Source organism: Oncorhynchus tshawytscha, linkage group LG03 (assembly GCF_018296145.1).
Source record: "Oncorhynchus tshawytscha isolate Ot180627B linkage group LG03, Otsh_v2.0, whole genome shotgun sequence".
Lineage (NCBI taxonomy): Eukaryota > Metazoa > Chordata > Actinopteri > Salmoniformes > Salmonidae > Oncorhynchus > Oncorhynchus tshawytscha.
This window is the reverse complement of record NC_056431.1, coordinates 72,007,054-72,031,788: the sequence shown is the minus strand read 5'-3', so window position 1 is coordinate 72,031,788 and position 24,735 is coordinate 72,007,054. Positions and strand designations below refer to the sequence as shown.

Below are 24,735 nucleotides of genomic sequence, written 5' to 3'. Positions count from 1 at the left end.
TGGCATTACAAAGGATTACAAAATTCAAAGTTAATTGTAAGGGAATAAGCTATGTGTATGGAAATAAGGCCTTTAATAAGAGGATATGTCACCCACGTATACACACTTTGTTCACTGTCAACCTACAGTACAAGCATATTTGGACTTTTCAGTGTCATCTCATAGGTTTAACCGACTTTTTGGCTTTAAGATGATGATTGGTTCAGGGAGCTAGTAACTTATGATTTGAGGAGGAAGAATCGGAAGTAGTCGAAGAACCAAATGAATTGAAAGCATCCACAGAGGATGAAGTCGATTTGAACTGCACTAAATTGGTCTGATGGCTTATGAGTAGTGCTTATCCTCAGTCTGCTTGTAGGAAGGAGATGTGGAAATGAGCTGCCCCCTGGACTCCTTGGGTCCTCTCCAGCCATGACGAGCCGATTAAAGCATCGACTCATATGACCTCAGACTTTTCCCATTTAGGGCTGTGAGCTGAGCAGAACTTGATTGCTCTACATAGAGGGAGACGCTGCGGCTGTGACGCATTATCTTGTGTGTGTGTTTGGGGGGGGTGACTGAGTGCATGTCTATATATGTGTTTTCCTGTGCAGATGACTGAAGGTATCTGACCATTCTGCAACAAAACTCAGTTGAAATGATCTTGTCTTTCCAAACACATTATTTAAGTAGTGCTGTCTCGTAGATCTAGAAGGTGCCATTGATGTATATTTACTGATCTCCAGAGTGGAATCCTGTGCTGACAGTACAGTACGTGTTTGTGGAAGATACAGGATGGCTTTAGACTAAGGCAACAGCATGATGCTCCAGGGACTTACTGACTGGATTTCAACTACTGTTCTTCCAAAGCCAAATCTGTTCCTTATTGTGGAGTTGTGTCTGTCCTTGGGCCTTTACAGGCACATCAGCGTTTCACAGAGAATTGATGTAATGGCCACTGAAGACCCAGTCAATAGTTTAGCTAACTGTGTCTAAAAACAGCTCCATGTGCAGGTAGAGATCTAAGTAGCCTACTCTCCAGAGGGCCTGGAATGGTTTGGCTCCATTAGTGCCCAAGGTTATGTTCTCAGAGAAAGCAGTCATCATCACAACATTTTTTTTCAATGTAGCACTTGTGGACCGTGAACCCCCCCACAAATGTTCTGGTGTGTTTGGAAGTTGGAATGTACGTTCACACACACACACCCACACGAACTGGGATCAAAGGTAATACTGGGGAGCATCTGGCAGACATTATCTCTAAACATCTGACAAAACACTCCATCGAGAGGGTCACTTGGTTTCAATTCCCATTTACAATGTTGTATTATTAACAGTAATTATGTAATACTAATAATATAATAGTAATAATATAATAGTTATAATATAATAGGTATAAAATAATAGTTATAATATAATAGGTATAAAATAATGGGTAAAATATAATAATATAATAGTATTAATATACTAGTAATAATATAATTGTTTTAATATAATACTTATAATATAATAGGTATAATATAACAATAGTAATACTATAATAGTTATAATACAATAGCTATTAAGTAATAGTAATAATATCACAATGATTATATCGTAATGTAATAGTAACAATGTATTAGTTATAAGATAATAGTTATAACATAATAGTAATAATATAATATGTATACTATCATAGTTATAATATATTAGTTATAATATGATAGTAATAATATAGTAGTTATAATATAATAGGTCTAATCTAATAGTAATAATATAACAGTGATTATGTCATAATATAAAATTAATGATATAATAGTTATAATATAATAGGTATAATGTAATTGTTGTAGGTATAATATAGGTATAATGTAATAATAATAATATAGTTATCATTTAATAATGTAATAGTTATGTAACAGTAATAATATAATAGTAATAATATAATAGTAATAATAATAATATATTAGTGATAATATAAAAATATAATGTTATAATAGTTCAATAGTAATAATATAATATAATAATGTAATAGTAATAATATAAGAATGTAATAGTAATATAATAATGTAATAGTAATACTATAATAGTATAATAGTAATAATATAATAGTTAATAATATTATTAGTTATACTAGTTATAATAGTTATAATATAATAATAATGTAAAAGTAATAATATAATTGTAATAATATAATAGTTATAATAGTTATAATATAATAATAATGTAATAGTAATAATCTAATAATGTAATAGTCATCTAATAATGTAATAGTAATAATGTTTTTAAATTTCACCTTTATTTAACCAGGTAGGCTAGTTGAGAACAAGTTCTCATTTACAACTGCGACCTGGCCAAGATAAAGCATAGCAGTGTGAACAGACAACAACACAGAGTTACACATGGAGTAAACAATAAACAAGTCAATAACACAGTAGAAAACGAAAAAAAGAGTCTTGTGTGCAAAAGGCATGAGGAGGAAGGCGAATAATTACAATTTAGCAGATTAACACTGGAGTGAAATGATCAAATGGTCATGTGCAGGTAGAGATAATGGTGTGCAAAAGAGCAGAAAAGTAAATAAATAAAAACAGTATGGGGATGAGGTAGGTAAATTGGGTGGGCTATTTACAGATGGACTATGTACAGCTGCAGCGATTGGTTAGCTGCTCCGATAGTAGATGTTTAAAGTTGGTGAGCGAGATAAAAGTCTCCAACTTCAGCAATTTTTGCAATTCCTTCCAGTCACAGGCAGCAGAGAACTGGAAGGAAAGGCGGCCAAATGAGGTGTTGGCTTTAGGGATGGTCAGTGAGATACACCTGCTGGAGCGCGTGCTATGGGTGGGTGTTGCCATCGTGACCAGTGAACTGAGATAAGGTGTAGCTTTACCTAGCATGGACTTGTAGATGACCTGGAGCCAGTGGGTCTGGCAGTAATAATATAATATTGCAATAGTAATAATATTATAATGTAATGGTAATGATATAATAGTAATAATATTAATAACATAATAATGTAATAGTAATAATATAATAGTAATAATAGTAATAATACAATAATTGTAATAGTAATATAGTTATAATAGTAATAATATAATAGTAATGATATAGTAATGATAGTAATAATATAATAATGTAATAGTAATAATATAGTAATACAATTGTTATAATAGTAATAATGTAATTGTGATCATATAATAGCAAAATAGTAATTATCTAATAATAGCAATAGAATAGTAATGGTGTAATAATTTAATTGTAGTACTATAATTATACAATATAATAGTAATATTGTAATAGTAATAATATAATAGTTATAATATAATAGTAAAAGGGTAATATAATAGTAATAATATAATAGTTATAATATACTAGTAATAGTATAACAGTAATAGGATCATAATATAATAGTAATAACATAAGAGTAATAATAGTATAATAGTAATATTGTAATGATATAATAGTAATATGTAAGTTACAATATAGTAGTAATAATATAATCATGTAATAGTAATAATATAATAGTAATATTATAATAGTTTTAGTAATACTATAATAGTAATAATTTAATAGCAATTATATAATAATATAATATTTATAGTATACTAGTAATAATATAATGGTAATAATATAATAGTAATATTATAATATACTATAATAATTTAACAATATTAATGTAATAGTAAAAATATTATAGTTATTTATAATATAATTGTAATAATATAATTGTAATATTATAATATAATAGTAATATTATAATATAATAGTAATAATATAATAGTTCTGATATAATAGTAATAATATAATAGTTATAATAGTCATAATATAATAGTTACGATATAGTTGTAATAATAAGTAGTAATAATATAAAAGTTATAATATAATAGTAATAATATAATAGTTATAATGTAATATAATCATATAATAGTAATAATATAATGATAATAAAGTATTGGTCATAATATAAATAATATTTTAATAATTATAATTTAATAGTCAAAATTGAAGTCTTAATTTAATAGTAATTATATGCTAGTCATAATATAATAGTAATACAATAATGCAATAGTGATAATTTAATAGTAATAATAGTGATAGTAATAATATTAATAATATAATATCATAGTAATACTATAATAGTAATAATGTAATACTATAATAGTACTACTATTAATTATATAGTTAATAGAAATGTAATAATTTAATAGTAATAATATTATATTACTAATGTAATAGTAATAATTTAATGGTAATATAATTGTAATAATAATTGGAATAATATAATAGTAATACTATAATAGTATTAGTAGTTATACTTTAATAGTAATACTATAATAATATAATAGTAATAATATAATATTAATAATATAATAGTACAAATGTAATAGTAATATTATAGTAGTAGTAATATAATACTAATAATATAATAGTAATACTATTATATATAACGTAAAGTAGCTTGAGATGTTATCAGAGAACACCTGATTCACTCCAAGGGTAGCACGATCTCACACAGACACACACACCCACATAGTTTGAGACAGACAGGGCTGGGCAGGGCTGGGTAATTAGGCAGGAAAAGGTTTCAGGGATGCAGACAGGTCCCCTGACAAATGTGTGTGAGATCATACAGCAAAGCAATTTTCTCCTGGAGCCAAGAAAACACACACACACGCATTCGCACACACACACACACAGAAATAGTGTGGCTGGTGTAAAAAGCTGCGACGGCATTCGATTTTCTATCTCTGTTTGGAATGTGACCTCTGGCCTGTTCTAAAAAGAAGCCACTTCAGATATACATTCAGGATGGAGAACGACAGCCTGAACAGTCTTCAGCACTTACTTTATAGCTTACAATAGACTGCTATCATCATTATTAACTGAGTGGACTGAGCAGCATAAAGTTGTACAAAGATGATGATGATGATATGATGATAATGTTGATGTCTTGATGATGATGATACTGTTGATGTCTTGATGATGATGATGATAATGTTGGTGTCATGATGATGATGAAATGATGATAATGATGATGATGGTGTTGATAATGTTGATGTCTTGATGATGATGTTGATGATGATGATATGATGATAATGTTGATGTCTTGATGATGATGATGATGATAATGTTGTTGATGTATTTATGATGATAATGTTGCTGATGATGATCATGTTGATGTCTTAATTATGATGATGATAATGTTGATGTCTTGATGCTGCTGATGATGATGTATTGATGACGATGATGATAGCTTAATGATGATGAGGATAATGTTGATGTCTTGGTGATGTCTTAATTATGATAATGATCATGTTGATATATTGATGATGATGATGATGATGATGGTGATGTCTTAATGATGATCAGGGTTAATCAGAGTCTATACATGTGTATCAGGGTTTATCAAGGTGTATCAGGGTGTATCAGGGTGTATCAGGGTATATCAGGGTTTATCAAGGTGTATCAGGGTGTTTCAGGGTGTATCAGGGTTTATCAATGTGTATCAAGGATTGTCCAGGTGTATCAGAGTGTTTTCAAGGATTGTCAATGTGTATCAGGGTGTATCAGGGTGTATCAAGTATTGTCAAGGTGTATCAGGGTGTATCAAAGATTATCAAGGTGTATCAGGGTTTATCAAGGTATATCAGGGTGTTTCAGGGATTGTCAAGGTGTATCAGGGTGTATCAAAGATTATCAGGGTGTATCAATAATTATTAAGTTGTATAAGGGTCTATCAAGGTGTATCATGGTCAATCAGGGTAAATCGGAGTTTAGCAAGATGTATAAGGGTGTATCAGGGTGCATCATGGATTATCAGGATGTATCAGGGTTTATCAATGTGTATCAGGGTGCATCAATGTGTATCAGGGTGTATCAGGGTTTATCAGGGTATATCAATGTGTATCAGGCTCTATCAATGATTATCAAGGTTTATCAGGGTATATCAATGTGTATCAGGGTCTATCAATGATTATCAATGTTTATCAGGCTGTATCAAGGTGTATCGGGGTGTATCAGGGTTTATCAAGGTGTATCAGGGTTTATCAATGTGTATCAGGGTGTATCAATGTAGTATATCAAGTTGTGTCAATGTTTGTCTTGTCACATTGGAAGAGAGAAGCAGTATGTTTGTTCTCTGTGGTTCTGTTCTCTGTTCAGTTGTTTCACAGTAAAGCCAGTGTTTCCTAAGCGATGTAAATGTAGGAGATCGCTAGGTAAGATGGAGTCTTCAGTGGAGCTCAAACAGAAGAAATCTGTAGTTAAAATCTTAGTAAGGAAATGTCAGTACACTGTATATTGTGTACATGAACAGGACTACATTGTGCAGATACAAAGTCGGTGTGTGTGTGTGTGTGTGTGTGTGTGGGGGTGGGGGGGTGTGTGTGTGTGTGTGCGTGCAATCTCAGTGGTACCCTGTTCCAGATCAGATACTATTGAGCACCTCTCACTTTCCAGCCAGGTCACCCTTGATACAAGTCAGTATTCAACGTCCATCCATGTCTGAAGACGTCGGGAAAGAATGTGGAAACCGGCCACTAGGGGAAACAGTGAGCGCCGTTACCTTCAAGTGGAATATGCCTCTGATTCCAAAGATTGCTAATTGGAATCTAGTGATAAAGTTTTTTTGGAGATGTATTGTTTTAAACCTATCCCAAACAACCCTTACCTTAAACATTTTTAGTTAATATATAACATTTAGATTTTGGAATAAGTTATAAGTTGACTGAAAACACATTCTCATTTACATCAAACAACCTGGCAAATAGTTACAGGTGAGAGAAGAGGGGGGATGAATGAGCCAATTGTAAGCTGGGGATGATTAGGTGACCATGATGGAATGAGGGCCATATTGGGAATTTAGTCAGGACACTAGGGTTAACACCCCTACTCTTATGATAAGTGCCATGGGATCTTTAGTGACCACAGAGAGTCAGGGCACCTGTTTCACATCCCATCTGAAAGACAGCACCCTACACAAGGCAATGTCCCCAATCACTGCCCTGGGGAATTAGCATATTCTTTTTAGATCAGAGGATGGAGTGCCTCCTACTGGCCCTCCAACACCACTTCCAGCAGCATCTGATCTCCCATCCAGGGACTGATCACCACTCTCTGTCTCTGTCTCTCTGTCTCTCTGTCTCTCTGTGTCTCTGTGTCTCTGTGTCTCTGTGTCTCTGTCTCTCTCTCTCTCTCTCTCTGTCTCTGTCTCTGTCTCTCTCTCTCTCTCTCTCTCTCTCTCTCTGTCTCTCTGTCTCTCTCTCTCTCTCTCTCTCTCTCTCTCTCTCTCTCTCTGTCTCTCTCTCTCTCTGTCTCTGTCTCTCTCTCTCTCTCTCTCTCTGTCTCTCTCTCTGTCTCTCTGTCTCTCTCTCTCTCTCTCTCTCTCTGTCTCTCTCTCTGTCTCTCTGTCTCTCTCTCTGTGTCTGTCTCTCTCTGTCTCTGTCTCTCTGTGTGTCTCTGTCTCTGTCTCTCTCTCTCTCTGTCTCTGTCTCTGTCTCTCTCTGTCTCTCTCTCTCTCTCTCTCTCTGTCTCTGTCTCTCTCTCTCTCATTCTTTTTCCTTCTCAGTCTTTCCCTAATTCAGGGTGTGGTTTTTCCTTTCACAGTAACAGCTTGTTTCTATTCCCTAGCGTTAACTCTGATAGCTAGTAAAATGTCAGACATTGAACCTAGTTACAACAATAAAAGTGGCTAATTTTCATGGGTGGGTGAGAGGTGGAGGCTGTGTAGTGTGTGTGTTGAGTATGATTTGGTTGTTCCTTGTGTCTGTGCGAACATGCATTTGTGTGCTAGAGAGAAGGAAACAGAGGGAGAGCGAAGGGTGATGTCACTCAGTCAAACGCGTACCGTGGTGTGTGCGGCTGCCCGTCTCCCCACACGTACACCAACACACAGAGACTGTTGTGAGAGTTCACAGGACTTAAGAGCAGGAGCTCACTCAGAGTAGCTCAGACAGGCAGCTATTCACCACTAGTCCAAAACAACAGCAGCAGCAGCTCTCACAATACAATTAGCCTCCTGAGCCAAGTGAACTCCCCCCCTATTCAGCTCCGCAATGCTGCACTCCGGGGGTTCCGCTTTGGGGTAGCACCTGGGCTTTTCTCAGATTCCTCTGGACTATACCAACTGCTGTTTTCACACAGGTAGGGGAGCTCCTTTCACGCTATCTGTTTTGTGCTTTTTGAATACATTCTACTGTGTAAGCTCCAAACCCACTGAAAGTAAGATCTAAAACGTAAAAGTAATTTTGTTCTCAAGTGCTTTGCCATGTGTGTCTTCGCTATTAATATGGGTTATTCAGTGATGCTTTATTGAGCTGCAACCGTTGATTTACTATCTGATGCCTGTTATGGATTACATATGGATCTGTTGCCGGTTGTATCACATTTGGATCTCTGAAGTATCTTTGTAGGGTAGAAGATGTGTAGTCTCTGAAGTGTCTTTGTAGGGTAGAAGATGTGTAGTCTCTGAAGTGTCTGAAGTGTCTAGAAGATTGAATGATGTGTAGTCTCTGAAGATGTAGTCTCTGAAGTGTAGTCTCTGAAGTGTCTTTGTAGGGTAGAAGATGTGTAGTCTCTGAAGTGTCTTTGTGTCTTAGTCTCTGAAGTATCTTTGTAGGGTAGAAGATGTGTAGTCTCTGAAGTGTCTTTGTAGGGTAGAAGATGTGTAGTCTCTGAAGTGTCTTTGTAGGGTAGAAGATGTGTAGTCTCTGAAGTGTCTTTGTAGGGTAGAAGATGTGTAGTCTCTGAAGTGTCTTTGTAGGGTAGAAGATGTGTAGTCTCTGAAGTGTCTTTGTAGGGTAGAAGATGCGTAGTCTCTGAAGTGTCTTTGTAGGGTAGAAGATGTGTAGTCTCTGAAGTGTCTTTGAATGGTAGAAGAAGTGTGTCTTTGTAGGGTAGAAGATGTGTAGTCTGAAGTGTCTTTGTGAAGTGTCTTTGTAGGGTAGAAGATGTGTAGTCTCTGAAGTGTCTTTGTAGGGTAGAAGAAGATGTCTTTGTAGGGTAGAAGATGTGTAGTCTCTGAAGTGTCTTTGTAGGGTAGAAGATGTAGAAGTGTCTTTGTAGGGTAGAAGATGTAGTCTCTGAAGTGTCTTTGTAGGGTAGAAGATGCGTAGTCTCTGAAGTGTCTTTGTAGGGTAGAAGATGTGTAGTTTCTGAAGTGTCTTTGTAGGGTAGAAGATGTGTAGTCTCTGAAGTGTCTTTGCTTATTTCTCTGGAACCTTCCAGACTCTCAGTAAAGGAAGCTGGGTGGGGTTGTCCGGGGCGACGGAGGCCAGAGTAGACAATGACGGAAAGGCTCACTTTTTCCAAGCAATGTTGATATTTAAAGGAAATCCTGGACTGTAGGTTGTTATGTAGACCTTTCCTGCAGTCAAATGACCTAGTGGCCTCATGGGTGGGAATGTTATTCATATTTTTATATTTTCATAATTAATTAATAACTACAAATTTAAATACTGCCGAAAATCTGGTGTTTTTGTGCTAAACAGTTTTGTTATATTTCGATCTTCTGTGATGTATATGAAGTGTAATATTGGTATACACACTCAAAATGTAATACATTTCAACTCTATATCGGACATGGTGCGTGTCTTCTTTTTTTATCTCAATAACCATGTGTGTGAGGTGTATACTTTTGTTTCAAAGTAGATTTGTTTAAGACCACCATACAACACTGTGTGAACCTGATTTAGCCCTCTGCAGTAAAAGGTTAAAGGAAGTCCTGGTCTTTGGGCCATTACGTAGCCCTTTCCACCCACAGACTCTGTCATCTCATATACAGATTGAAAAAGGCAGAGTTTGTCATTGACAAGCGCCTAAATTGGAACGCAGTGGCTATACAGTAACATGCTTTACATGATTTCAAAGCTCTGGCTCTGCACTTCACAGCTCTGAATGGATTTTGACTGACAGCTAATCTGAATTTGGGCACTGCACACACAAATTGGGCAACTTTTGCAAATGTTTTGTTGTCTGAGGTAAATGCTGTAAATCAAAAGGAGTCGATGTGTTCTGAAAGATGAGACATTAAGGATTCAAATAAATATTGCTTTGATCTCATACAAGCAAACCACACACCCATGAGTCAATGTTCACCTCACATTTCCATATTTGAAAACGGTATCAACGTTTATAATCGCTATGTTTGATCCACAGTCACAAGAATGACATGAGTTTTTCTCCACGTTGTCCAGAACAGAATGAGCTCACGTTTGTCGTATTGTGAAGAAGATTTGCCTTGCAACATGCACTTGAATGCACTTCATTCTATGCACACCAAAGTCACAATATGTTTGTCTGAAGTGCCCTCTGAAAACCTAACTCTGTAATATCGTATTTTATAACTTAGCTAGTCATGTTGGCAATAGAATATACTTTCAAATGATACCCACCTGACCCAGATTTTGACTTATAATTGAATGTTTTTGGATTGCGTAAACAACAACAGTAATTTTGTGAGGGTGGGGACGCAGGGCTGTGTTACAAACATAACAACTACAAGTGTGCTTGCTTCAAGTCCTCAATGGCAAAGCTAGGAGAGCTCAAAAAAGCACTTTACAGTAGAAAGTTTTATCCTTGAGTTCTAAAAGTTCATTGACATTTCTTAGGAACTGTGTACAGTTTGGAGAGGCGTGTTGCCACTTGGAGACACCAGTTAGACCTCTCAGTCTAAGCCTTGTAATAATTTGTTCTTATCTTGTAATTACTCTGAAATGTCAAGGAGTATTCTTATTATGCTACTGAATGTATCCAGACTATTTTTAGATTTCGTTATTGACAAATGCTGTGAAAAGTACAGTAAATGTAAAACGCATATAATATCAGCAGTGCAATGTTTGGATTCAATCTTCTGTCAGTTAAACTGTTGTATCCTCACCTTTGGTCTGATCAGGTAACGCTGCAGAGAGGGCTTGGTGACCCTGCAGAGAGGGCTTGGTGACCCTGCAGAGAGGGCTTGGTGACCCTGCAGAGAGGGCTTGGTGACCCTGCAGAGAGGGCTTGGTGACCCTGCAGAGAGGGCTTGGTGACCCTGCAGAGAGGGCTGGGTAACCTTGCAGAGAGGGCTGGGTAACTTTGCAGAGATGGCTGGGTACACTGCAGAGAGGGCTTGGTGACCCTGCAGAGAGGGCTTGGTGACCCTGGAGAGAGGGCTTGGTGACCCTGCAGAGAGGGCTGGGTACACTGCAGAGAGGGCTTGGTGACCCTGCAGAGAGGGCTTGGTAACCCTGCAGAGAGGGCTGGGCAGAGAGGGCTTGGTAACCCCAGAGAGGGCTGGGTAACTTTGCAGAGGGCTGGGTAACCTTGCAGAGAGGGCTTGGTAACCCCACAGAGAGGGCTGCAGAGATGGTGACCCTGCAGAGAGGGCTGGGTGACCCTGCAGAGAGGGCTTGGTGACCCTGCAGAGAGGGCTGGGTACACTGCAGAGAGGGCTTGGTGACCCTGCAGAGAGGGCTGGGTGACCCTGCAGAGAGGGTGACCCTGCAGAGAGGGCTGGGTACACTGCAGAGAGGGCTTGGTGACCCTGCAGAGAGGGCTGGGTACACTGCAGAGAGGGCTTGGTGACCCTGCAGAGAGGGCTTGGTGACCCTGCAGAGAGGGCTTGGTCAACACACAGAGATGAATGGGTATCCCTGCAGAGAGGGCTGGGTCAACCCACAGACAGATTCAAATGTCAAACAAGGGCATTGTGGACCTCATGAGGTGACCTTTGGCAGCTGGCAGGAAATGGCTCCAAAGGTCACAGGGTCAAAGATCATGTGACAGGAGTAGCTAGCTATAAGTTGCCCTTTACCACTGATTCAGGGTCAGATGTTTCCTCATACCACTGGTATTTAAGGTTAGATGCTAGATATGTTAAAGGAAACAAAAATAAGGTTACATAACCTCACAGATAAGCTAAACAACAACACACACACGCACACACACACACATGCGCGCACACACGCACCCGCACCACACACACACACACACACACACACACACACACACACACACACACACACACACGCACACACACACACACGCACGCACACGCATGCGCGCACGCACACACACACACACACACACACACACACACACACACACACACACACACACACACTGCTGTTTCAAACATGCTTTGATTTACTGTACAGCTTCATGGGTGTGGGGAGTTTGACGCTTAATCAGATGGCTATTTTATATACAGTATCTGATATACAGTATCTTTGATGTACAGTATCTTTCATATATATACAGTGTATTTTATATACAGTATCTTTGATATACAGTATCTTTGATATATATACAGTATATTTTATATACAGTATCTTTCATATATATACAGTGTATTTTATATACAGTATCTTTGATATACAGTATCTTTGATATATATACAGTATATTTTATATACAGTATCTTTCATATATATACAGTCTATTTTATTTACAGTATCTTTCATATATATACAGTCTATTTTATATACAGTATCTTTGATATACAGTGTCTTTCATATATACAGTATATTTTAGATATACAGTATATGTTACAGACAGTATATTTTTGTCAATGCTCACTTCATGCCCTCTGGTGGAGACTGTAATGCCGAAATGTGCTGCTTTTTAAGGTTATATTGTAATAAGAAGCATTCTCCATTCAACATCCGTTGTCCTCCTCCAGGAGTGGCTAAATATATATATGTGTATAGCACTGTGGTTATTGCGGTTTCCAATGTGAGCGTGAGCGACAGTTTAAAGGCCAGCTGCTAAGTGGTCGTTACAGGAAGAGCAGCTTGGTACTGGTACTTTTAGGGGGTCATCATTCCCCTTGACATGACCTGACCACAAGGATGATATGGGAATACTGTATGGTGTGTGTGTGTGTGTGTGTGTGTGTGTGTGTGTGTGTGCGCGCCTGCGTACGTGTGTATGTACGTGTGTATTCTTGTGCGTTTGTCCATTTTCACAATAGTGAAAGGTGTAATTTATAATTGTAATAATTGGTGTAGTTGTGATTTACAATTGTAATAATTGGTGTAATTGTGATATATATTGTCTGTCTTTTTCTGTTTGTTTTTGGTCTATATGTAGTAAATGTTCTTTTATTCCAAGAGGACAGGAAATGCCTTCAGGGCTTCCTTAGCAAGGCAGTTTGTCCACCATGGCTTGTGCGTGTGTGGGTGAATGTTTAAGTGTAGTTCTGTGCCAGGATGATGTACCAATAACAAATGACTTTGCTCTGAGCTCATTTTAGAAAATACACAAAAGTATGTGGACACCTGGTCGTCAAACATCTCTTTCCAAAATCATGGGCATTAATATGGAGTTGGTCCTTCCCTTTGCTGCTATAACAGCCTCCACTCTGGGAAGGTATTCTACTAGATGTTGGAACATTGTTGTGGGGACTTGCTTCCATTCAGCCACAAGAGCATTAGTGAGGTCTGGCACTGATGTTGGGGCGATTAGGCCTGGCTCGCAGTCGATGCTCCAATTCACCCCAGAGGTGTTCGGTGGGGTTGAGGTCAGGGCTCTGTGCAGGCCAGTCAAGTTCTTCCACACCGATCTCGACAAACCATTTCTGTATAGACCTTGCTTTGTGCATGCTGCATTCTCATGCTGAAATTGGAAATACCTTCCTCCAAACTTTTGCAACAAAGTTGGAAGCACAAAATTGTCTAGAATGTCACTGTATGCTGTAGCTTTAAGATTTCCGTTCACTGGAACTAAGGGGCCTAGCCCGAACCATGAAAAACAGCCCCAGACCATTATTCCTCCTCCACCAAACCTTACAGTTGGCACTATGCATTGGGGCATGTAGCGTTCTCATGGCATTCGCCAAACCCAGATGTGTCCATCGGACTGCCAGAAGGTGAATGTTGACTCATCACTCCAGAAAAAGTGTTTCCACTGCTCCAGAGTCCAAAGGTGGCAAGCTTTACATCACTCCAGCCGACGCTTGGCATTGTGCACGCTGATCTTAGGCTTGTGTGCGGCTCCTCGGCCATGGAACCCCATTTCATGAAGCTCCCTACAAACAGTTTTTGTGCTGATGTTGCTTCCAGAGGCAGTTTAGAACTAGGTAGTGAGTGTTGCAACTGAGGACAGACTATGTTTACGCGTTTCAGCACTCTGCGGTTCTGTTCTTTGAGCTTGTGTGGCCTACCACTTCGTGGCTCAGCTCTTGTTGCTCCTAGACATTTCCACTTCACAATAATAGCACTTACAGTTGACCGGGGCATCTCTAGCAGGGCAGAAATTTTACAAATGGACTTGTTGGAAAGTAGGCATCCTATGATGATACCACGTTGAATGTCACTGTGCTCTTCAGTGCTGGCCATTCTACTGCCAATGTTTGTCTATAGAGATTGCATGGCTGTGTGCTCAATTTTATACACCTGTCAGGTATCCACTAATTTGAAGGGGTGTCCACAAACTGTACCTCAATCGTCAGCATACAGTCAGTCTAGTTTTATTCCATCAGAACCGTGTGATACATAGATCATACACAGCATACTCTGTATACAAACACATAAAACATACTCGCTCACTCATTTCTTAAAGGCCAATGCTTTTCAGGTGGTGGAAGTTAGTGGTATTGGCTTGATAAAGTGCCAGCCATGCTTTTGGCATTTCATCCCTTTTTCCACACTGCATACCACAGTCCCATTCTTATTTACTGTCAGAGAGAGGCTGGTAAAATAGGCAGAAGTGGGCCAGTACCCAGTTTAACAGCAGCTGCCTTGGCATCGCTTTCACACTGAGAAATTACAACTTCACCACCTACTTCACTCTCTCCTTTTCCCTTCTCTTCTCCTCCCTCTTGAAACTTTCTGTTTTAGTCAATTATACTGGATTTAGTTGCTTTATCAGTATTACAGGTCTGTTTTGCTGAAAAAAATGTATATTCACGATACCAAAAAGATTCACTATATGTCCCAAAACGTTTGAATAATATACAGTACATTACATTTTTACCATTATACATGATATACTGCAACCCTCCATCATCCATAAACAACACCTGTTCTGCTAGTCACATTCTGATAAAGGTATCCACATCCCTGGGTTGATTATCTTTTCAGTTCACTGCAGCTAGCGACTGGAACGAGCTGCAGAAAACACTCAAACCGGATAGTTTTATCTCTATATTCAAAGATTCAATCATGGACACTCTTTCTGACAGTTGTGGCTGCTTGTCTCTACCATCTTGCCCTTTGTGCTGTTGTCTGTACCCAATAATATTTGTACCATGTTTGTTCTGCTACCATGTTGTTATCATGTGCTGTGTTGTCATGTTTTGCTGGCATGCTATGTTATTGTCTTAGGTCTCTCTTTATGTAGTGTTGTCGTGTCTCTCTTGCCGTGATGTGTGTTTTGTCCTATATTTGTATTTTTATTCCCAGCCCCCGTCCCCGCAGGAGGCCAGGCCATCATTGTAAATAAGAATTTGTTCTCAATTGACTTGCCAAGTTAAATAAAGGTTACATATGTTTTAAAATAAAATATACTGTGCAGTCTTCTCCATCTCTTTGTAACCACCATCTCCCTCTCCATGTCTTTTTCTCCCCAGACGTCATACACACCCAGGGTCCTCTGGACGGCAGCCCCTATGCTAAAGTCCGCAAGAAGGAGTCCATCGAGGATGCGGTCACTGCCAACGACCTCCTGCCCACCGCCACCGAACACGTCCTACCCACGGTTGACCACGCCCTGTCGGTGAGCAGCGACTCAGGCAACTCCACCGCCTCCATCAAGACCGACCGCACTGATGAGCCAGCCCCAGCAGCAGCAACCCCACCAGTGAGCCAGCCGCCAGCAGCCCAGGAAGAGGCCCCAGTCTCGGGCACGGTCCTGGCCGTCCAGCTCATCTGTCCCCAGGAGAAGCAGGAGCTGGAGCAGCTGCTCAGTGGCCTGGAGGGCCCCATGCATTGCCAGGGCTACCTGTCCTCTCCGTCGGGCGGAGGGATGGGGATAGGACTAGGGGGAGGGGGAATACTACACCTGGTGCCCGCGCAAGTTCATGTGAATGGCCACAACAGCAGCATGGACAGAGAAACAGATATTCTGGATGACGAGGTGGAACTGCCCACCAGCCAGGAAGGTAACAGCATGGATAGCTTGGGCACTCTGTCATCCCTGGAAGGGAGAGCCACGCCAGCAGACCTCTACTACCAGGCTGAGACGGTTATCAACGGGCATGACAAGGTTCCCTATCTAGAGAGGAGCATCCCAGACAGGCCCCTGGAAAACATTGTCATCAATGTCGCAATAGGCTCACATGATGTGGCTGACCAGGTTCCCGTCACCTTAGTGCGAAGCCTCTGCTCAGCTCAGGATGGGACAGGTGAGTCAGTTCCCCCGGCAAGCGATTACATTATCAGCCAGAATGGAAACCTGTATTGCTCACAGTCATTCGGTGCAGACCAGAATCCCCTCCCTCGAGCGCCAGCACGCAACACCAGCAGTCGTAACGCCGTCCAACGTGGGCTCAACGTGTGGCAGCAATATGGCGTCCCAGAAGAGCCGGTGATGGACGGGGTGTATTTTGGCTCTCCTCCACCCTCCATGCCTCTACAGAGCCACCACAGCATGCCCCACTTCCCCCACCAGCAGACTGCCTCACAGCAGGAGATTGAGCAGTCCATTGAGGCACTCAACCTGCTGATGCTGGACCTGGACCCCGGCCGCCTGTTGGGGCAAGTGCCGAAGTCCCAGAGTGCCCCGGGAGATAACAAGGAGGTGGTGACCACACAACCATCCTTTTCCCAGTCCCTGGCCAGGCCCTCCTACCAGGCTGACTCAGCTATCTTAGGAAGTGCACCCAGCCTAGCTCAGGTCATGCTGAGGTCCTCCCCTTTCCAGCCGTCCACGTCTCCAGAGCCCTCTGCCATCCAGAGACCAACAGCCATCTACCACCCTGGTCCCTCTGTAGCCCCCATCCCTGGCTTCCCCACTGAACCTTCCAGCCAAGGGGCAGCCAGAACCAGCTCTCCCACCCAGGTCCCCAGTAGCGTGGGCCAGCTGCAGCTGAAACCCATCAACGTGTACCCCCCCAGCATCGTGTACCCGTCCCTGTCCTCGGATCTCTGGGAGGCCCAACAGAGCCCCAGTGCCACGTTCTCATCACCCAATCCCAGAGATGCAGAGCCTGATGAAGCGTTCAACGTGGAGGGCCTAGTAGCCCAGCGTGTGTCAGGTAAGACTGCAGAACTCATATGTTGTCATTGGCATATACAGTAGGTGTGATTTCATAAACAAAGGAAAAAGGGAGGTGATATTCAAGTCGAGGACACATTAGGTGTGATTTCATAAACAAAGGAAACAGGAAGTGACATTCAAGTCGAGGACACAGTAGGTGTGATTTCATAAACAAAGGAAACAGGAAGTGATATTCAAGTCGAAGACACAGTAGGTGTGATTTCATAAACAAAGGAAACAAAGTGGTATTCAAGACGAGGAGTAGGTGTATTTTAAACAAAAGAAACAGGAAGTGATATTCAAGTCGAAGACACAGTAGGTGTGATTTCATAAACAAAGGAAACAGGAAGTGATATTCAAGTCGAGGACACAGTAGGTGTGATTTCATAAACAAAGGAAACAGGAAGTGATATTCAAGTCGAAGACACAGTAGGTGTGATTTCATAAACAAAGGAAACAGGAAGTGATATTCAAGTCGAGGACACATTAGGTGTGATTTCATAAACAAAGGAAACAGGAAGTGATATTCAAGTCGAAGACACAGTAGGTGTGATTTCATAAACAAAGGAAACAGGAAGTGATATTCAAGTCGAGGACACATTAGGTGTGATTTCATAAACAAAGGAAACAGGAAGTGACATTCAAGTCGAGGACACAGTAGGTGTGATTTCATAAACAAAGGAAACAGGAAGTGATATTCAAGTCGAAGACACAGTAGGTGTGATTTCATAAACAAAGGAAACAGGAAGTGATATTCAAGTCGAGGACACAGTAGGTGTGATTTCATAAACAAAGGAAACAGGAAGTGATATTCAAGTCGAAGACACAGTAGGTGTGATTTCATAAACAAAGGAAACAGGAAGTGATATTCAAGTCGAGGACACAGTAGGTGTGATTTCATAAACAAAGGAAACAGGAAGTGATATTCAAGTCGAGGACACAGTAGGTGTGATTTCATAAACAAAGGAAACAGGAAGTGATATTCAAGTCGAGGACACATTAGATGTGATTTCATAAACAAAGGAAACAGGAAGTGATATTCAAGTCAAAGACACAGTAGGTGTGATTTCATAAACAAAGGAAACAGGAAGTGATATTCAAGTCAAAGACACAGTAGGTGTGATTTCATAAACAAAGGACACAGGAAGTGATATTCAAGTCGAGGACACATTAGACGTGATTTCATAAACAAAGGAAACAGGAAGTGATATTCAAGTCGAGGACACATTAGGGTATTAAAAGAGAGAAACAAAAAACGTATGTATGAGACGCTAACAGAGAACATGGTAATAGTTTTCTCCTGAAACTGAGCACTTATGACACATTCTTTCCTTTACAGTTTTTTATTTTATTTTATTTTTTTACCTCACAAAGCTGATGAACAGAAAACATCTCCCGATACAACATGTATCTGTAAAAACCCCAGAGTACCCCTCAGAATATCCAATGGGAGGTCAGCTTGACAGCTTGATGCACCGGCATTGGTATTGATATAAGCCCCGTGAGGTCACAATGAAGCCATTGTGACCTCACAATGCTACGGCTCTTAATAAGCCTCAATGAAATAGTTTTTAATAGTGATGCAGAACTATGCCAACAAACACAAGGGTAAACTGTCAATGACATTATTAAACCATTTGAATGTATTCTGCCTGGGTGGCCAACCCTTTTCCAGGAGAACAACCCATGTACCTTACATACATGGCAGTTGTGCCGCTTGACAAGCTTTCCAAAGTGCATATTTCAGCTAATCGCATCTCATGACAGTCTGCGTTAGCAGTGAGCTCATCAGTCATCGCACATGCTCACAGGATGAGCTCTCGCCAACGGAGCAAGTTCGCTGGCTTAACCAAACACAGTTCTGCAGTGTGGAAACCTGCCATAAAGCCAACAGAGACTAGTGATATGGAAACGTATTGCTAAGCTGTGAAGGGACATCTCTGATTCAACTGTAAGACAGGGACTGTTACAATAATGGAGTTGAATAGAATAGAAAGCATTAATGCATCTTCTTGATTCTGAAATGATGAGTTTCGGTGAAATAGCATTATGGCCGGACAGTGATAATGCTTTTATACACAATAAGCACCATTATGACCGGACAGTGATAATGCTTTTATACACAATAAGCACCATTATGACCGGACAGTGATAATGATTTTATACACAATAGGCACCATTATGACTGGACAGTGATAATGCTTTTATACACAATAGGCACCATTATGACTGGACAGTGATAATGCTTTTATACACAATAAGCACCATTATGGCCGGAGAGCGATAATGCTTTTATACACAATAAGCACCATTATGACTGGACAGTGATAATGCTTTTATACACAATAGGCACCATTATGACTGGACAGTGATAATGCTTTTATACACAATAAGCACCATTATGACTGGACAGTGATAATGCTTTTATACACAATAAGCACCATTATGACTGGACAGTGATAATGCTTTTATTCACAATAAGCACCATTATGACTGGACAGTGATAATGCTTTTATACACAATAAGCACCATTATGACTGGACAGTGATAATGCTTTTATACACAATAAGCACCATTATGACCGGACAGTGATAATGCTTTTATACACAATAAGCACCATTATGGCCGGAGAGCGATAATGCTTTTATACACAATAAGCACCATTATGACCGGACAGTGATAATGCTTTTATATACAATAAACACCATTATGGCCAGACATGTGTTTTTTTTTACACCACTATGGCCGGACAGTGATATAAATATCTTATTTATTTAACCAGGCAAGTCAGTTAAGAACACATTCTTATGTACAGCAATGACCTACTGGGGAACAGTGGGTTAACTGCCTTGTTTAGGGGCAGAATGACAGATTTTTACCTTGTCAGCTCAGTCCAACGCTGTAACCACTAGGCTACCTGCCACCCCACTATCTGGCCCATATGGCCAAACAGAGATAGTACTATGGTGGTTTTATACACAAATCTAATAAAACGTTATTTATAGGGCATTCACAACACACATTACTGTAAAATAACTAACTATAGGAGAGAATATTGCTCTCTAGTATTACTGACATATTCACTGATATTCACTGGTCATGTCATGATAGTCACTGGTCATGTCATGATAGTCACTGATCATGTCATGATAGTCACTGATCATGTCATGATAGTCAATGATTATGTCAGTAATTTCTCTCATAGATGTTTGACATTTCTGTCATATTGTGAGCGATTATGATTGTAATTCTGTACGTTTTTCTAAACTAGCAAATAACTTTTATTTTATTTTTCCTTTCTGTGAACCATCTCTTCATCTCTCTACCTCTCCCTCATTCTCTCTCTTCTTCATCATCTTCATCCTCCTCATTCTCCCTCATCTTCATCATCTTCCTCCTCCTCATTCTTCTGCCGACTCCAATTATACCCCTGCTCTAACCAGAGTACTCGGCCCGAATGCAACGCCGACTCACATCTCCTCAGTCTGAGCACCGTCAGTCCCTCTCCCTCTCTGGTTCGTTCCCTTCCTCCTCTCATCCCCTGTTTTACCCTGCCACTGACTCCTCTTCCAAATGAACCTTGCTGACTGTTTTTCCATGGCACTGCCTGCTAGTTTGCTGTTTGCATTTGTTGCTTCCTGTTATATCCCTTTCTTTCTGTCTCTGCCTCACTCTCTTTTTTCCTCATTATCTTTCTTTCTCTCTCGCTCACTTGTCTCTCTCTGTCTTGTCTCTCTCTGTCTCTCTTGCTCTGTTTCTCTCTCTCTCTCTATCTCTTGCTATGTCAATGTTATCTAATGTCCAGTTTTCCAATACACCGTCCTTCATCTCTGTTTGATGGAGGAAGCAGTCTGATGTTTATTTCTCAAGGTTAAGGCATCGACCCAACACAAAAAAAGCATTTGGGTAATATTTAAGTTTTAGAAGGACGAAATGAGGAAGCACAAAGGTGTCTCTGTGGAGACTCGCAGCAGAGCGCATGTCACAACATACCTCCAGGGAACAATACTCAAGGCCAGGGAACACTGGCCTCTTTCAAGGCTGCTCTTTCCATCTTCTGTTTTTAACATTTCCATCACAAGCAAAGGGCACTAAATCTATGGGGACGGCTGCTTTAGACTCCCTTTTGAAAACATTGTGAAGGTCTCATCTGGTAGAATAGGATGCACAGTTCTTTTCTCTCAGGAGCCTGGAGTGGTCTACAGAGTACTGTACTGTACTCCACAAAGTCAGAGTAGCCCTGGGAGTCCAAGGACTGTAATGAATGACCACATCGATTCTATTTACACTGAGTATACAAAACATTAAGAACACCTACTCTTTCCATGAGGTAGACTGACCAGGTGAATCCAGGGAAAAGCTATGATCCTTTATTGATGTCACTTGTTAAATCCACTTCAATCAGTGTAGATGAAGGGGAGGAGACAGGTTAAAGAAGGATTTTTAAGCCTTGAGACAATTGATAGTGGATTGTGTATGTGTGTCATTCAGAGGGTGAATGGGTAAAACAAAATATTTAAGTGCCTTTGTACCAAGAACTGCAAAGCTGCTGGGTTTCTCATGCTCAACAGTCTCCTGTGTGTATCAAGAATGATCCACCACCCAAAGGACATCCAGCCAACTTGACACAACTGTGGGATGCATTGGAGTTGACATGGGCCAGCATCCCTGTGGAATGCTTTCGACACCTTGTTGAGAGCCTACCCTGACAAATTGAGGCTGTCAGACCTGGTCTACAGGAAGAAAAACACTTTGTTTGGGTATTTGGATACATACAGTACATAGATATGCTTGCAATCTATTCAATACATTACTTTGAAGGGAATTCCCCTTAATTTTACCCCAGATTAGCCTTCCTCACCATAACATAGTCCCTCACAGGAGCATATTCACAGCGCGGTGTAGGGAGATGAGTGCTAGCCCTGTCTTCATAAAATACTTTATCGCATTTCCTATGCCTTGGATCCATTTTATTCAATGCAATATCTGTGTTTATATGGTTGAGAAACGAGGGGGAGGGGGAGAAGACAATTCCCCAAATATATCCCGGGAATCTCCGCTGTAACAGCTGGAAGCTATTAGCCATCGCCAGGGCAACGGCACAGTGTTTGACAGGCTCCACTGTGCATACTGGGTCCATCTGTTTTCCGTGATTCCAGGCCTGTTTGGGAGGGGGGGGTTACCAGCTACACACTATTCATGCATTAGTGCTTGAGATGTATATAACAATGCCCCTCCTCGATCCACAAATCAAAATCTGAGCCCAGCCTGGACATGTGACACTACTTAAGCCACACCATTGGAGGAAAATCAAGAGTAAATAAATGGTTATATGAATGGCATGTGTGCAGGTTGTGCCGTTTTAGGCCTACTCTTAGATCCTACTCTTAGATCCTACTCTTACATCCTACTCTTACATCCTACTCTTACATCCTACTCTTACATCCTACTCTTAGATCTTGTCACGGTACTGTTTAGGTATGCAGAAAATTGGGTTCTGACAAAATACAATTTAGCCTTATTCACACTGCACGCCTTAATGCTCAAATCAGTTTTGTTTTTCAAATCCGTTTTGGAATACCGACTGTCCAAACTACAAGTTATACAAGTGACCAAATAGGATTTGCGTGTGTTCAGACGACAGTCATTTGGTGACATGGCAACGCTACTTGTTATAGTACTAACTGGTGTGTGTGCAGTGATGTAGGCTGGTTGGTGGTGGTGCTCATGCTTCCTATCACTCAGAAGTTATGTAGCAAGTTATAAGGTGACAACAATACCTGTCATGGACGTTTCCCAGTTGCTTTGAATGTTCAAAATCATAGTGTAAGAACACTTTCAAAGACTCAAAAGGATAAGATTACAAACAAATTATTGAATGTGCTAAAAAGCTAAACAGTGACCTAGCTAGCTAGTTGACTGCTGTGGCTAGCCAAAAATGACTAATTTCGAAAGTTGGATGAAAAACTAACGAGCTAGTAAGTTACTACATGCTCTTGACAAACTGTCAACAGAGTAGCTAGCAAGCGAAAATATATGCCAAATAACAGTCTAAAAACCACTTGAGGGCAAATTCATCAGATTTGACACAAGTCGGATGGCCATTAATCAGATTTGTGTCTGTTTTTTTTCACAAAGGTGATTTGAAATGTGGCTAGTAATATATGTGCTTTTTGGCTGTTCATACTGCAGCAAAAAGAACAGATTTGAATCGGATATGCACAAAAGGCTGTAGTTATACTAGATTTCTGTTGATGTGTATACAGTGTTGTGCGTTAGACAGACAGGATGTTAGTTGGCCTCTTAGAAGACTGCCATCCTTTGATACCACCTCCAAAACCCCTGTGTAGTTTTTTTTACATGCGGTTTAAGGTTGTGGAATATGGAGATGTCTCCTCAGAGTCATGAATATGACTTGGAGTACCCAAACACATAAGGAATGTTTGACTCTTGTAAGACCAAAGAGGCCAGATCTATTCTGACAGTAACTATAACCATCTTAGTTTCCCACAGCTGCAGGCTAATGCTATCGCTAACTTTTCCCCTGTGGATATATCGGCTGGTTTATCCAGCCAGAGGCTGAACTAGGGCTCGTAAATATTTTTCACGGTTTCCATAACAGTCGACTCTCTCACTAGGGTGTGTTTGCATGCTTTTCCATCTTCGGGACGGTATGTCAGAACTTCAGGCCAGAAGAATCCATGAATCAGACAGATAGTTTGTTTGCAGACAGTCAGTGCTAGCTACAGAGTATATTGCATTATACCTGAACATCAAAGCAATGGAGGTGTTTATGCGCAATTTTCAGTGACTCTCAAAGAGAATATTTACTTTAAACTTGAAGAACCCAGGGAAACATTTAACATATGTTTAGGAAAAGCTGGATTTGACACCAAACATACAATAGGTAGAATCTTTACATTAACCTAACGTCTATGGTTACGAATTAACAAAAACAAGTTCCCTCTAAATGCTCCCTCCAAAAACCTTCCCTCCACATATTGTGCCTGTTTAGATTTTTCCTTTTTCCTTTCCTAAACTGCACATATCCGTGCAAAGCCGGCTGTTTACTTCCCATAGTCACTACCTGTTTTCAGCAAAACCACCTAAAGTACCTCACCCGGCCATGCAGTAACTAACACATTAGGATAACGCTCTTACACAAATCCTGTTTGTTTTACACTGGCAGCTCTCTCTCCTTCCCTCCAAACCTGCCCATTGAAATCAGCTTACTGGACCCTTTGAGGTTCATCCAAAACATTAGCAACCGCCACAGAGCATTACCCAGATAACAACAATTACAAATGTAGACTGTTTCACTGATGTACCAGCAAGTTCCTGATAATCTTGTGGCTTTCAAGGAGAACATTGATCCTCACTGTTCCCAACTGAACAACCCCAGAGCTCTTATAAACAGGGCCTGATTGTAGTGAGAAAGTTCTGATCCGAGTATTCAACATCAAGTAGCATTTTGAAAGGTCAGCTTTGCCGTTTCTAACAGGTTACTTTGTAACTGTTTGCCTATTATGTCGTTCCTGTGGATAAATGGCTGTTCGAAACATTGCCGGTTTGCAGTGAAGAGTTGCATGATAATGTTTGTTTG

General features: G+C 40.2%; 1 protein-coding gene across 1 annotated transcript in view; it reads left to right on the top strand.

The window, feature by feature from the left end:
• The window catches only part of LOC112224753 (tensin-1-like), a 298,598-nt gene that overhangs the window by 245,779 nt on the left and 28,084 nt on the right, over positions 1-24,735 (top strand). The window contains 1 exon segment of the mRNA XM_042319964.1: positions 15,505-17,130. Within this exon segment, the coding sequence (XP_042175898.1) occupies positions 15,505-17,130 (1,626 nt within the window).